The sequence below is a fragment of the Saccostrea cucullata genome, unplaced genomic scaffold (assembly GCF_032062105.1).
Source record: "Saccostrea cucullata isolate Sc308-1 unplaced genomic scaffold, CSIRO_AGI_Scuc_v1 ctg1335, whole genome shotgun sequence".
Lineage (NCBI taxonomy): Eukaryota > Metazoa > Mollusca > Bivalvia > Ostreida > Ostreidae > Saccostrea > Saccostrea cuccullata.
Genome location: NW_026928438.1, coordinates 133,660 through 150,412, shown reverse-complemented (window position 1 = coordinate 150,412; position 16,753 = coordinate 133,660). Strand labels below are relative to the sequence as shown.

The 16,753-nt window shown below is 33.5% G+C and overlaps 1 protein-coding gene across 1 annotated transcript; it reads right to left on the bottom strand.

The window, feature by feature from the left end:
- Nucleotides 1–799: 799 nt before the first annotated feature.
- Nucleotides 800–15,903, bottom strand: LOC134277578 (E3 ubiquitin-protein ligase listerin-like). Its single transcript, XM_062759903.1, has 32 exons — nucleotides 15,806–15,903; nucleotides 15,512–15,718; nucleotides 14,351–14,554; nucleotides 14,070–14,168; nucleotides 13,323–13,553; nucleotides 12,867–12,919; nucleotides 12,275–12,455; nucleotides 11,681–11,854; nucleotides 11,237–11,427; nucleotides 10,284–10,428; nucleotides 9,495–10,193; nucleotides 9,023–9,248; nucleotides 8,610–8,752; nucleotides 8,424–8,505; nucleotides 8,029–8,179; nucleotides 7,634–7,781; nucleotides 7,258–7,476; nucleotides 6,837–6,955; nucleotides 6,527–6,628; nucleotides 6,023–6,165; nucleotides 5,681–5,819; nucleotides 5,396–5,540; nucleotides 4,924–5,140; nucleotides 4,419–4,656; nucleotides 3,835–3,903; nucleotides 3,393–3,582; nucleotides 2,955–3,099; nucleotides 2,542–2,671; nucleotides 2,315–2,402; nucleotides 1,706–1,900; nucleotides 1,255–1,422; nucleotides 800–933 (listed from the first exon to the last, which is right to left on the bottom strand). The coding sequence occupies exons 2-32, from the start codon at nucleotides 15,563–15,565 to the stop codon at nucleotides 874–876; spliced, it is 5,148 nt and encodes a 1,715-aa protein (XP_062615887.1). The 5' UTR covers nucleotides 15,566–15,718; nucleotides 15,806–15,903; the 3' UTR covers nucleotides 800–873.
- Nucleotides 15,904–16,753: the final 850 nt, after the last annotated feature.

The following is a 16,753-nucleotide window of genomic DNA, read 5'->3' as shown; positions in this document are numbered from 1 at the left end:
GCCCAATCCTATTCACTTTTACATCTGTAAATAAAATATTTTTTAAATTATCGATATAAAAAGATATATTTAAAAAACTTTTTCCGAGAGATTGTTACGTTCCCTTTGTCTACAAGGGAAAAGTTTTACGTTTTCCCAATTCAACTCTTCTTTGAAAATAGCAAAAGTTGTACACGATCATTGAAGAATTTATTTTCCAATTAAGAAAAAGTGAGCATGCTCACATACCCCACGCCCCCCCCCCCCCCCTCCCCAACTCAAAGTGCCAAAAATCCCGAAATAAAAAGAATCGGAATTTCCTGATAATGTGCACTTATACACTCTGTGTACTAAATATCTGCAAAGTTTGAGGAAGTTCCGTGCTGCGGTTATGAGGAGTTGCGCTGACAAACTGTTCATCTCTATATTCAAGGTATGGCCAAAAATGTCGAAATTCCCGGAAAAAATTAAGGAATCGGAATTTCCTTATGATATGCACATTGTGTCCTAAATAACTGCAAAGTTTGACCAAATTCTGTGCATCGTTCTATGAGGAGTTGCGCTGACAAAAAATAGGACTGACTGACTTACGGACGGGTCAAAACATTACACCTCCTGCAACTTGTTGCGTGAGACATGAATACAAAAATGTGATTCAAGACCGTATTTACATCTGGGACAATGCGCATAAAGCCCCTCCCCCAGAAAAAAGTTGACACAACAATGGTTGTGTATCCGAGCACAATTTTCAAAAAAGGTTTTGCAATTCTTTAGGTGGGGTACTTAAACATCTCAACAGTAAACATATGTGTAAATTCACTTCAACATAAAACAACATGATTTTTATTTAAAAGATGACAAAATAATGTCCATCACAGATAAGCTTGCACCAGACTAGAACAGATTTCGACATAATGGACAGGTAGAGTTGTGGCTGGTCTGGAACCATTTGTACTGAAAGATAGGAAATAAAATTGTCATCTATTTCATATTATACACTCAGGTTGCTGACCACAAAATCTGGACCATCAATGTACAAATGTAATTTGAAAAAAAAATACATAGGAAATATTCTCACACTAAAAAAAGACTTTGTAACAGGTGTCTGGTTCTAAATATTATACTGAATACAATGTATGTTTGATATCTTATATTCATATACAAGCACCTGTATTTATACATTAACATGTATATAAGTTATCACACATATTCATATAAATAAAGACCAAGCACCTGAGAATTTATTAAAAATACGGGAGGTAACTGCTGACTCACCAGACAGGCTGAGTGGAATTTTTTCTTGCAGGTTTTACAAGAGAGTCGGGGCAGCTGGAAGTTTGTTCCATGTAGAACAGAGAAACAGATCATACAGTCATCTACTCCCTCAAATCTCTTGTCTATGTTCCTCCTCCAGATTCTCAGACCATCCATGATGCTACCATTCTATGATATACAATGTAAAAGTAAAAATACAAGCACATGTACACATTAAAACAATTATTAACATGTACATGATTATTTCATGCATAAAACATAAAATTAAGAAAGAATTATCTTTGACTTTGCCATGAACTCAAATAGAAAATGAAACTTTTTCCTAAAAGAAGTACAAAACAATACATCTAGATTTCTTTCAAAAGTTGGATTTCTATCATCTTTGAATATGGATTACTAAGTAAAACTGAAAATTCAATTAAAAACACTACACAAGAAAACATTTCTCTACCTGGTGCTGTAAAAAGATGTTGAGTTGCAACAGCCATTTGTCCCACTGCTGGGCTGTGACTCCAACCTTCTTCTCGCTGGATACCGTGATGTTACCCAGGGGATAATTCTGTGGGAGGGTGATGACAACCTCTATACACACTTCCTCAAGTGTGTGCACCGCCACAACCTCACGTGTAGAGGGGCGGGTCTTCACCTGAAAATCCAAAAAGATACCCAAATTATTATTTATAGTTATCTAACTTATTCTTTGTAGAAAAGTTTACAGAATTGGGGGAACTTGTAAGCCAGCATAAAAAAAAGAAGAAAAAACATTTATTGTTGTTTTCAAAACATACTGGATAACTACTAGACAGATTTAATATTTATAGATATGAAAATTTTCAGTATGAAAACATCCTGATGAAACAAATTGAATCTCTTTTTCTATTGAAACTAAATTAAAAAAAAATATTAATTAAAAATCGAAAGTGCTGAAAAAATTATTGGACAGGGGCGATTTTAATGGATCATTTGGAGCACAAAAACAATTGATTTTTTATCGTTAGCCAAATCCCTGTTTATGAAGCAGGGCCTCAATAATATGTATTAGATATTGTATACAACTCACAGTGAAATTTACATCTTTCTTGTCTATTGCATCAAGAGAGGAGATTTCTTCTGTACACAGAACAGGACTGACATATTTACTGGTAAATCTGTAAAATCGTTTATCAGTGATACAAAATCTATTATTGGGAAACCAATCAAAAATATAAATCTAAAGCTGCTTGTATATACTGTAAATTTTACTAATAATACAAGCAAAGCAAAGCTTAAAAAAAATAAGATACTTACTTATCAACATAACTGACAGATTTTCTGTCCTGGTCTTTCCACCACAGTCGCACCAGGGCAGGTGTTGTCTTTAGAGCATCCTTATAAACACTGCAGGCCAACTCACAAATCTCAAAAGAACTGGGCTCACCTGGGGAAAAGTACACAGTGTTAAAGTCTACAGCAGAGCAATGTTCATTAAAGATAACAACCTTTGATGTCAGTTTATTACTACATTAGAAATTTACTGTCTGTAAAACATCAAAATTGACATTTTTTATCAGTTCATATATACAGTATATGAAGAGAAAAAAATTGTTTTTTCTTGAATAAAATATAAAAAAAAAAATCTCTCAACCGAGTCAATTCAGGATAAAATCCATATTACATGTATATGAACAAATATTGGAATGGAGTTTCCTTCCTGTCCTTACCTGATGCCTGAAGAGAGAAAGGTTTCTCAAAAATGTTGCTTTTGTCCTTATTGATTGGAACCTCTGGCATCAACCGGAAGATAACCGACATTAGCTGGTTCATACAGCCATTTTCTTGTAAATATGCAGCATATTTTGACCGCAGCTGTAATAATTGTCTTGGCTTAAGTCTTTGCTTAAAATACTGACATTAAGTTACATGTAGAAAAAATCATAGATTTAAGTTACATGTGAAATCTCCAAAAGGGAGAAATAAAGATTGAAAGAATATTCAAAACAATTTTCTCAAATTTATCCTTTAAACCTTGAACTATATGTTCGTAAAAGTTAAAGTACCGTAGTGATTCTACCTTCACAAAATGAAAGATACATACATGGATAATACAGGTAATTCAGTATTGAAATGGAGAGACTACTAATCATGCAATTGTTTTTTACCTCCGCTGGCGAGTGATGAAATGAGGTCAGTAGGAGTTTCCATGACAACAGATAGGCCAGGACATGTTGATAAATTTCAGTGAATGGTTCCACGATGAATTTCTGATCTACACTGAGGTCTAGTAACACAGTGGACAGGGTTGTCGAGTGCTTGTTTGTAATAATTTGTATCAGTGAGACTGGGGGACTCCTACAAAACAAATACAGCTAATTGTCACCAAATCAGATATATGTAGACCAGAGTAATCTGAAATAGTAATTCTACTGTTACTTTAGCAAGATGGTGAAAATTTTTTTTGTTGACAAGTGCCTGTGCGGTAAGACTTTACTTCTAACTTAATTAAGAACAGAATATTGTCATGCAAAAAATCTTGAAACTCTTGATGGATAAACTGTTTTAAATTCTGCTTTAGCTGATAAGGAAGATAATTTTTCTGTTTACCTTGAATTCTGCTCCTCCTCTCCCTCCATTGTCTCCTCCTTGTCATACCCAGGAAGTTCCGGTGCCACTCTGAGGTATTAATATTTACATATACTCAAAGAAACACATGAATGATGTCGATATTGTGCCATATCAACAAAGAGTACAAAAGAAGCACAAGACACTAGATTTTTTTATCATGGAAATAAGGAAGAAAAAAAAATTCCATCTTATTTCTTAAGTTCAGCATACCCCATCATTTTTCAGTATATTTTAATTATTTTGTAAAATTCTCAAAAAAAAAAAAAAAAAAAAAATCCGGCACCTGTAATAGAAACTAAAGGATATATATCAATGAGAGTGAAACATTATTTACAATTACTGTAGATCACTAAATTTTCACGTGATAGTCATTGCCTCTTTATGAGAGAGACAAAATTTTCACAAATTGTGGCGATTACTTTATATTATCCATAGGAATACTAATATACGCGAGAATCATATTTTCATGAGCACACTGTCTTGCAAAATAAAGCGAAAATAAAGTTCTCACCAATGAAATGTGATCTACAGTGCCTTCTGACATACAGCATACACTCTGTTACCTTTTCAGAATATGATAAGCGGCTGACTGTACACTTCTGTGGGGGAACATCAGACAAGGGGTCATGTGATTAAGGAGAGATTGAAGAGTGTCTGGCAGGGGAGACAACTGATCAGCGATAAGATATGCCGGTAACTTGTGACCTAGCACTTGCTGTTTGGGGCAGTATGACGCAGCACTGGCCACACCTCTTACTAGACAGTCCAAGACTCCTCTCAAAGGTTTCTTCTTCAAGTTGCCTATATCATCATAATTATAAACAATTAATAGTGTCATTGAATGTATGTCATGTCCTTTATTAAAATAGAATCTTAAATTCATGACAAATACTAATCATAATAATGTACACGATGTACTAGGAAACTGACTTGTTTACATAACTTATAGAATTCATAATTAAATGCATAAAAAAATCAATAAAGAAAAAAGAAATTGTAAAAAAAACATTACTGTTTTTAATTTTTTTATACAGTGAGCCAACTGTCATATATTCCTAAAAATATTACTTGTTAGTCCATGGAAAACAGGTAGCAGGGAAGAAAAGATTCCTTCACTGAAAAATTCCTCCCATTCCGTAGCCAGATTCTTTGGGCATATATCCTGCTGGACGGGTGAAATATCCTCAATAGTGTGTGCTACCTCTGACACTAACAGACAGACAGACAGGGTGAATACCTGTACAGGGACTGATGTCATCAGCTGGGATTCACTCTCACTCACTGTCTATAAATTAGATGGTAAAATTTTACACTTATTTCTTATTTCAATGTTCTGCATTAATTTGGATAGCAAAATCAAAATATTTCATGTATTCAGTGCAAAGACATTGAGAAGTGAAATTCCATAAATCACAAAATCCATTACTAATGTACATGTAGGCTCAATGTTTATTAAAATTTTCAAAGTAAATTTTAAAATTTTCATATTTAAAGGAAAACAAAAAAGACAGTGAACATTCAAAGTTGGAATTGAATTTACCTGTATAAGGCTTACTGCTGTACATAGTATGAAATCCCAGGCTTTATCTGATAATTTGTAAGGGAAATACTGCACTGCCCTCTGTAGGAACCTGACTATTTCTACATTAGCAAGAACCTTAACTCCATCAGCATCTACCAGATTGCTACAAAAATATTAAATATGGTATTTATTGTTCATATGATGATTTTTTTTAACTGTGACAGTTACACTTTCATTCTATTAAGCATCTTTGTTTACAGACAAACATATTATCTGCAGTATGGTATGGTGTATTTTTTTTACCATTCACACAGCAGTAGGTCATCCATCTGGTCTTTCCAGGTCATGACCTGTGTCAGTACACTTGTACCCAGCTCTGCCATCTCATCATTAGCTTTACTCCTCAATGCAGAATTAAGGACACTTAGTGCAGATATTCCTCCTATTAAGTAATAAAATTGAATTTAAAACTCTTCTTTAATTTTTTGATATTGATTTACATGTTCTACAGCTACATGTTCATAAATGAATAAACATTGGATAAAACTTCCACTTTAAAAGTGTCCAATTTTCACTACTGAGATCTTTTAACAAGTGTATATTCATTACACATCCATTCAATCCATGCATGTTACATGTACTTGCCATTAGCTGACATGACATTCTCAACATCACAACTGATGATCCTGGCCACCATGACCTCTGTCAAGGTTATTAGACCAGCCATGTCCAGGTGTCCAGCTACTGTCTGTAATGTCTGGATACTGTGTTCATCTAACTCAGAGAATCTAACCATAGAGAATATAATGTCAAAACACCATACATCTGCATAACCTTATTTATACATGTACATGTATATTCAAGTTACATATAGATTTCTCGAATTCTTGTACGCATAAAAAAATTATGACAGTATTTTATGTTAAAATTAAAGAAGTCATTTACTTTATGTGAATCCTTATTTCTCTGTTAAAGCTGTTTAATATTTATTAGTAAAACAAAATTTTTGCGAATTCTGGTTATTGATTTATCAAATAAACATTGATGAAAAAAAAGCATGAGAAAGATTTTTGCAAACAGAAGGTCGAACATAAATTGCAATCCAAAACATTCTTGCAAATTAAAGTTGGTTTACAGTTTTCATTGTACCTCTCCACTAAGCTGTTGACATTCACTTGATTTTCTGAATCTGATAGAACTCCTGGGAGAACTTCACTCAGAGATAAACTTAGAGACCCATCATCTTTACATCTGTAAAGAAAAATTACAGCAGTTTAATGAAAGTTTAGAATTTTTTGCATAAGCTGACTTTTGCTTTTAACTGTGTTCTAAAAAACTTTCTAAGAACAGAATTTAATATTTAGGAGAGAAATTATTAACAGATTCTTGGGAAAAAGATCTTATATTTTAGGCTATTTCCAGAGCTATCTCATTATTTTCATGTATTCAATAGTAATACCTGTCTAGGGTATAATTTATCAGAGCATTTCCCTTCTGATGTGACATCTGCAATACTACAGATTTTGTTTTCTCTTCCAGTGTTTCTATTCCTTTTATTATGTCAGCAAATCTGACCAGCTGAAATTTACAATGTAAAACTTAAGTCTTCTGATTACGTTTCACCACAGATCATTAAACTGTTTTCCCAAGTTTCATTTTCAAGCCATAGGTTTACTTTTCATACAAGTAAAGATTTTTATTCCTAATGTATATTATTATGTTGTACTCAAAACAACCCCTATTCTTAAAAACTGAACAGAATAATGTATTGTGTGACATGAAGTCTTTTATAAAAGAGTTGATAAAACTTAAGAAATTATATATACACATGTATAATGCTCAGAATATATATTATTTTATTTTGAAGAATTTCTCCTCACCATTCTTTTTTCCATGTCTTGGTACACAAGTACTAAAGCAACACTTTCTAGTACAGTCAGTAGAATCTCCTGGTTATCATAGCAATAGTCAGAGGTCAATAAAAGCTGGACGTTAAACAGGGTTGTGTATAAAGTCTGAGTCAGGTTGAAGGAGCCATCTGACTTGGCAGGGAAGTTTAGGTAGGATAGACGTCCACTCACTAGGCAATATTCTGCCATCTACAAAGAACATATTAAAATTTTTTAGCAACTTTTAAAAAATGTCTCAGCATCAATGCAATCTTGGCTTAGGTTCTTCTGATGACCTTAAACATCTTTGCTATTTTAATCAAAATTTTGTCAGGGAATCTTTTGCAATGAATAATTTTTTATTTACCGATTTTGTCAGTGTTGGTGGAGTTTTAATGAAGAGTTCACTGAGGAAGACGGACACCACCGGGTTCTCTTCTGTCTCGTCCTCACGTGGAAGACTTCCTCTGATGACACCCAGTAACTTCTCAGTGGAGTGGAACAAACACTGAAACCTAAATCAATACAAACATATATTAAAATCGGCATGGATATGTATCCAGATTTAAACTGCATTTTAGAGTACCTGTATTGCATTTTAATTTATGATTTAGATTCATATCTTAGATGAGAAGATTTTACAAGCTCTAAAGCAATACTGTATTTAGTTCTTCTCACTTCATAGTATGTAGTTCATACATCATAGAAATTTATCTGCAGGTAGTGAAAGAGACAAATTGACAGATTTAAGCTAGATCTTACGAATCCATGGTTTCAGTCCTCAGTAACTGTTTCTGTATGACATCTTTGAATCTGTATAAAACAGATCCCTCCTGGAGAAATCCTCCTGTTTCCTTGACAACAGATGATATCCCAGAGGTCCATGCAATTTCTGCTTCCTGTCTTGTAGAATCTGAGAAACAGAGATTTTTAAAATACATACTAGTACTTTGACTATGTATTTAATAAACATCAATTTCAACTTAGGATCAATAGTATGTTCTCTAAATACATGTACATAACCAATACTTTAATACTGTACACAAATTACCGTCTGTTAAAATACATGTACAAGACAAATATTTTCTAGAACTGAACTGGGCAAACAAAATAAAAGAATATCTTCATGCAAAATGGAAGGTTTTCTTCAAACAAACCTTGAAGCTGGAAAGAATGGTCAGCACAGATAGAGAACAAAGACACCAGTAAGTCTTCTCCAGCATGTAGCATGCCAGCATCCTATGTAAGTAAAATTACCAGCATAGAATCTATTTCTGTCATCAAAAGCATCATAGCAGATTAATAATAATAAATAACAAACATCACAATTATGTCTTTTGTACCTTCAGGTGCAGAAAGAAACTTGTGGTTGCCTTGGCAACAAACTTGACAGCGAGATCGGCTTGCTGTTTGTCTTTGTTGAGTTCAAGGTCAGCCAATGACTTATGGATGGTCTGTAGAATACCATGTACTGTGGAGGGTTTCACTGTGATAAAAGGAATATAATGGTAGATTCAAAAGAATGTGTGCACATGTATTGTACTGTATCTTCTTTCACATATCACAAAATGTTTTCAACTTTCAAAATTGAGGGAAATATATTTAAAAAAATAATACAACAAATGTATAGCAAAATCCTATGCAGATAACTGTATATATTTTGAAAATTTACTGGTTTCTTGCATTGGGTGTTTTTTGAGTATCATTTACTGACATGACTGTATAATCCAAAACAATGCCAGTACAGCCTGTGTACCTCTATCTATCCCTGCAGACAGAACCAGTGTCAGGATGTCCCAGCCTTTCTGAATCTTGTCCTCCTCAGAGTTCCCCAGACTCTCCTCACACACAGTGTGGGCCACAGAGACAATCTTCTCCCCCAGGGAATCACTGTGGAGCCAATTGTCTACCCCCGCCATCTGTCTCTGTATCTGCACCATCTTACTCAGCAGATTGTAGAACACCAAGAAACTGGTTATTGTCTGAAAAAGGACACGAAGCATTATTTACTGTTTATCTCTGATTTACTGCATCTAGAACATTTTAAATACAACAATTATAAACTACCATTTCTCATTTAACTTTATCAAGATCGGTTAATTAATATGTTCTTTTTTGGTACAACTGCAGCAAATAACATTTACTTCAAACGTAGATAAAAGTACACAGTTAAGTTTTTTTTTTTTGGGGGGGGGGGTCATTTTTTTTAAAAATGTTAACAACATTACCTTACAGAGTTCTTCCAACAAAGTATCAACCACTGATGATTCAAGCAAGGGAATGAAGCTACAAATGACACTGATTAACTGTACAGAATCATTTTCTTCTAACGCTTGTGATTGATGTAACCATGGTAAACAAACATTAAACACAAAGTAGCTAGAATGTGATTGGTCAGTTTTCACATCCCCATGGCATCTTTCAATAATATCCTTAATAGTTTCCTCCTCTGGTAACAGTTCAATTAAAGCAGCAAACAAATGTAGATTTTCCTTATTGTGGTTCCTGTGAGCCATCTCAAAAGATTTAATTGTCATCATATGTACAAACTCCTTTGCTCCTCTTGACAACTCTCTCCTCTCCTGTTGGTTTACAGACAGCTGCTCCATACCAGGGACTACATCACCAGCAGCAAATTTGACTTTCACTTTTACATCAGTCTTCGCTTTGTTACCACTTTGTGGAAAAATCAGACACTTCACGAACTGGATCAGTCTGTCTGTGAAGTACCGTTCTTCACTGGACAGTGCTGAGCCGAGCCTGTCTGATACACAGAGTCTTAGCTCACTCCAGAAGTTGGACACGGACTGAGTACACTCATCACTGGTCTCCAGTGAGGTCAGGAGGTTTCCCAGTAGGCTGTACAGCGGCGTTCTGTGGAGAGCTGAGGTAGACTCAAACAAGGACGCATGGACGACTTGCATGATCTGCACAATGAAGAAATGTTAGAGTTAAAGATTGAAATTATGCAGCTTGCTGTGTGCCTGGATCTCAAAACTTTTCATTTCTGTAAATACCTGATCAGAGAACATGATTTCTAAGAGTCCTTCATCTTTGCTGCTTTTCATTGCAGACTTTATCACAAATTGAGCACACTCAAAGAATGCTCGCACTAGAGCTCCTAATTCACTGGGACTCGCTTGAACTGGGTCCTTACTCAACCTGAAAATGCATTGGAAATGTGTATTATGCTAGAATATTTTATAACAACTTTATGTACATGTGCACATCTCCTTTATATCTAAAATATTAATAAAACAGTCCTTTTTTTGTCCAAATGATTTATAAAATACTAAAGGTAACTGTTTCATACGCTAGATAAACATGATCATTCATGTACAGTAAAACTTGTTTAGTACGAACACTGTATACAGGGTTATTTTCGCCCCGTGTTATAGCAAACTGTTATTTTGCCCCGTTTTAAAATCGCCCAGTCATTGTTTTGTTTAAGAAATTATGACTGTGTTATTTATTAGGATAAATAATCAAAGTATGGATATAAAACGGGGGCAAAAATTAACCTGTATACAGTAGCGAATTCACAGATATAGCAAAGTTATCTTGGATCCCCAGTTATAAAAATTTGACAAATTAATTATTAGGATATAACAAAGTATGGATATAGCGAAGTAATTTCAGAGGTTCTAGCGACTTCGTTATAACCGAGTTTTACTGTACAAGTCAGTACAAGAAAACAAAACTGCATAATTTGACATTTTTAAGCTTATTTTGATTGTGCCATTTTGTTCTGCCAGTCTTTAATATTATTAGTTTGATAAATATTTTGTTTTCACTTTATTATTCACCTTAAACATGCTGGCATATAACCATTTTACATAAACAGTACAACTTTTATCAAATAAAGACAAACAGATATATATGACTGCTATATATACATACATAAGTGTATATACATACATGTATTCAATTCATAAGATATATGCTGTAGATAATGATTTTAAATAATTACCCAGACTTGAAGTAGTTGAAAAATTCAATGTAGAATTTATAACCTTCTCCCAGGAGAGTTGGGGGGACTTTACTCAGGAATGGAAGTAGGTCACCACCCATTAGACAGGCATTTCCATGGCAACCATTTTCTAGATATTTCCTTAGTTTTGGCCAGAAAGCCTTTTCCACATTTATATGCTGCCAACAGTCCTGTCAAAATTTAGACATTTTCAGATTACTGAAAGAAATTTTTTTACATGTGTCTTTTAATTGTTAATTAATAATTAACTGTGAATTGTAGTTTCTTTCCCAACAAAAGACCCGCTTTCCTAATTTTCAACACAAAATAATGGTATAATTCATAGAGAAAGATTTATAACTTTAGGTCATGTACTTTGCAATCAAAGAAACTATATAAATGCTTCTTAATACTGTCATCTACATATATATAACATTGACTTACATCAATATAGCTAACAAGGGACAGCACTGCCTCCCACAGACAAGGACAGATAACTGCGTCAGTCTCATCTATGTTGTGAAGGATGTGGGTAGAAACTTTCTTGGAATGCTGGGTAACAGTCCCAGGAAGTGTCTGACACAGTCCCGCCAGAAAGGAGTAAACTGCAGCTTGAACCTACACATCAATATTCAAGGAAATGTTGTTTCTCATCCTGATATATCATGTTTTCACCAATGTAATTAAAACACTCAATGATAAGACATCCAATAAAGTTTCTTTGCTTTTTTAACATAATAGCGTTTAGCCATTATAATAGTTTATGACTGTTTTAAATCATTCAATTTTGCTAAAAGTTTTAGATTTGAGAAAAGAGACTGGAAGAATAAATATCATCTTTTTCAATAGAAAATGATTCTTTTAATTAGATCTAAGTTTGCTTTAACAATTCAGTTTTCATACACAAAGCAAATTCTCTCTAACCTTGAACTACAGTAACTAAGTACAATGTGAACCATTGAATATGGTAATATATTGAAAATATACATGTGCATCAATGTAAATGAGAGATTTTTAAGTAAGTTTTCTAACACTTACACTAATAACTTGTGATTTCCCATGTTTCCAAAATTTGGGATCTTTCAGAAGGCTATCCATTTTATCTGAGAGAGATGTGAGTTGATCAGCTGGGAGAGCAGTGAGTAGTTTTCTCAGAGCTAACAGTGAGGAGGTCAACACTCGGTTGTATTTATTTTCCATGTCCTCTTTCTCTGTTGTCCTGAAGGAAAAATATGAAGAAACTGACAGAAAATCCAAAAAAATAAAAGGACAGTGAAGAATTGTTACAGAGACTGTAGTCAGAAATAACACTTCAAATTTTATATGTCATCTTCAGTAAATTTCTTCATACCATCGAAGTGAAAATTTTAGAGAGACCAAAATTAATTTTTTTTTTCAAAATATCAGTATCTAATTTTAGCAAAAAGTAAATTTAATAATTTTACGATGCCTAGAGAGATAACTGTAACATCCAATATATAGAATGAAATGTTAGAAATATGTAACTCTTGAAATCTCAATACTCTTAACTAAAATTGCCATTAAAATTTCAAATTTGTTTTAAAAACATCTTGATTTTGAACATTTAACAAACTTTTTAAGAAGGTATATTTATCCTTGGAATTCTTACTTTGGGTCACTCAATGTTAGTGGTGTCTGGCGTAAGATGTTGTCAAGGAGATACTGAAAATAACAATTGTTAAGTTTCACTTACTGAAAATAAATTCTTTGTACTTCTGAAGTAACAAAACATAAGCTACATGTGCCTTTCTTTAAAAAGAATGCATAATAAATTTTGCTGAATACTATTAAGTATATGTTACCAACCAAGAAAGCTTTTTATAAGCTTTTTATTCTCTGACACAGGTTATCTTATTGACGTCTTTAAAATGTAATCAGATGAGTCTATAAACCTCAACTTCCCTCCCACTCACTTTTAATTTTTTTTTTACACTATCATCCCTAAAGTAAAATCTACATCACAAAAGAGCTTGTTAACTACTGAATTGCTAACTTTCTGGCTAACACAATTTTACTGAGCAATTTTCTTTATCATTTAACATTATACATGTAAGACATGTCACACCTCTGTTGATTCCTGTTTACAGAACACCAGGGCATCAGTCTGTTTTGTGGGAGGAAAGGCGGTCTGGAAAGCTTGCTGTGCGGCGGTGGCCACCGTGGGGTACGTATCACATTGACTGAGGAGCCATGCCCCCATCAGGGTCTTTAAGTTGGGGGCCAGATTTTTTCTCATTCTGAGTACCAGTGTGTTCATGGCTGTCTGAGTCATCTCCCTTACTCTGTGATCTACATCCTTAAATTTGTAAAAAGTAAGTCTCAACAGCATATACCGGTAAAACAATGTTTAAACATAATGACAGGATTTTATTAAAGATATAACACTGCATCCCATGCTTCATTTGAAATTTGATAAAAAATTTCCCTCAACCAAATTTTGGTTCAAAAACTCTTCACACTTTAAATATGAAGAAATTAATTCTAATTCCAAATAGAAAAATAAGAAAAATATCGAAGTAATGATTGTAAACATAACAAATACTTGTAAGCATAGCTGATAGTTTCATTCGAATCATAGATCTGTTGAAAAAACAGTTGTTGAATGTTCTGCTGACTTAATAAAAGTTTAAACTTGCAAGAAAAAAACTGAGGTCATGCAAAAAATTTTGGTTTGCTGTAAATAAATATATTTTTTTTATTCGGCCTAACCTGACTGGATATATTCATGTACAATAAAAGTATATGGAAACAAGAATTCCCTTTGTTGTATGTGGGGGAAAAAATGAAACTATGAATTTGAGACTGAACTTACTAGGGCCATCTTATTGTAAATCCTTGGCCAGTAGGGAAGCACTGCTTTGACACTCTCTTCATCTTTTTCTTTACATAAACTGCTGAATTCTTGTAGTGCCTGGATACATGAAGATTTACATATTAATCAATAATATCAAATATTTTGTAAAAGACCCATTGCAAAAAAAAAGAAAGAATGGCCACATAAGCATTCTACAAGATTTTACATGTTCTTGGCAGGATTTAGAACTTAATGAGGGGGAAGGGGAAATCTAGAAAATTTTGTTAGGTAGAACATACTTTGACTTTTGTTGTGGCATCTCTTTTGCTAAGCTTGCGAAGAACCATGCGGATATCTGAATCTAAACTTGAGTCAACATCATCCAAGCTGTGGCTTACTGGTACATATCCAGGACTGCTGCTTTGAAATCCAAACCCTATAAACCCAGTAGGGGCTGTCCCTGCCTCAAGAAGTAACTTGGCAGCTTCACTACTGCTAGAGGGCTAAAATATTAATAAAAAGATGCAGAATAGTTATAATAAACAATATATTTACAGCTTTAAAAGAATTTTATTTGAGACGCTGTACTTAAATAATTATTTCCAAGAATAAATTATATACATGATGAACAGTAAAACACTTTCTATTTGTTGAGCACAGCTAGTGCTCCTTGCCATGGTCACAAAATAATGAAGTATGAAAAAAAATCTGTGGACAACTCGGTGTGCAAATAATGGCATGTCAGTATGAAAAATTAAGCCAGTCAGCACTTGGCTTAATGATAAATTGTTTTTGCTAACAAGGTCATTGTATCGACCAAAGTAATTACAATATGATGACTTTAAATGAGACTGCTGATATTCTTGTGTCATCAACTTGTTTGTCAATAGCTTACTTCATTTTAGAAATTGTTCATAGTATTAGTTTAGAGAGAACACGCTCTTCTGTATCGAATCAACTGAGAGATATAAACTCTGTATGCAGGTGACAAGGATATATTTCTGCATAAGTAAGGGAAGTTGACAATTGAAAAGTTAAAGTCACCGCGTCAATCATAAAGCTTTGTTATTAGATAAACATTCACTTTTTTCTAGTAGAAGATCCAAATATGAAACAGATGTGTCAGACTCAGTGGTATCTTTTATTTCAAGCTCACCATGCTCACCGGGATCTAGTATCATGTCGACATAAGAATGGAAATAGCTATTGTTAATTGACAATACATCATCGATATTAAATCTAAATGTTGAGTTGAAAGCCACATCAAGTGTCTTTTTTCCTTTTCATGTAAAAGATTTAAGAAAGAAATGACAAGAGTTTGGAATCTGGTCCATACTCATGTATGACAATGTCCAACTTCTCAAATAATACATAAATCATGGACATGGCATAATCTGTTAACTTTGATTGTAATTTGTTAATGAACAGACACACAAACAGTAAACATGCGTTAATTCTACCTTTGTATTTCCTTTCGTTCTCTGTGCTTGTTTTTTGCTTCCATGTCCCGGCATTTTGTAAAATATTTATACGTCTGCCTTAATTGACTAACTGTAACTTAGGACTTGTTGACTGAGGACACGCTGGAGGCTTGGCAGACTGAAGTGTTGATCACATGTTGTGAAACATCTGTTTTTCGTGGCAAGTCCAAATTTTTATATCATTACCTAAAATGTCAAATGGATGTTAATTTCACTAAAACTATTTAGATATATCAACTTTCTAGCAATTTAAATCAGCTTTAATAAACTTACATAAAACTATTCAACTTGATAGACAGTCTTTTCCTCCCTGATTTTTCTTTTCCCACATTGATTTGAGCGACCATTCAAACCGGAAGTTCTTTTAGTTATTGAGTAACTCGGTATATAAATAATTCGCTAAGCGTTAGTTTAAACTTTTTTGTCCTCTTCCATCCAGTTAAAGAGATCAAATTCCCGAAGGAGCTGTGTGCTATATTTTAATGTCTAAATACGGTGTTGTACACTTCTTCTAAATCAATTTTGGATAAAAGAAACATCTATAATATATGTTAAGTATTTTTTAAATATATTTTTCTTTGAATCATCCAAGAATTTTCACCAATATTGATATCCTTCAAAGCCCCCTGATAATGCATGCTGATATTTTATCCATGAACATATATAATAATGTTCAGTATAATCTTAAACTAAGAATATCTCGAAAAATCATCAGTAGTGAAGGTACGTTGCGTTTGTCCTTAAGTTTATTTTTGCATGATGTTTAAAGTAATAACAGTTAATTAAAAGTACGAGGGGCGTTCAATAAATAATGTCATTAGCTCGATGACATACAACATAGTAGTCATATGACATAAAGCTTGGCTTTCTCTCATTATTGAATCTTTAAGGAATTTATAACAGTTTATGTGACCACTTTTCATCACATAGTTTTATCGTGAGAAGCTGGGAAACAAGGGCTATTCGAGACACTGCATTATAAATGAAATGTAAAGAATTAGTAAACTAGAGTGAAAATAAAAGCTACATTAAAGCTGCTGTAAAACTTTTTAAAAATCCCAAAGAAATATTCACTGAAATATGTGACATTTACAGCAACCGATGCTTGTCTTATAGACATATTAGCAGGTGGATTTCAAAGACAAAAAATTATATAATGGGCTTCAAAAATGGGTACCCTCCTTGCCAACAAAAATTATAACAACTTATGTACTGTTTGCC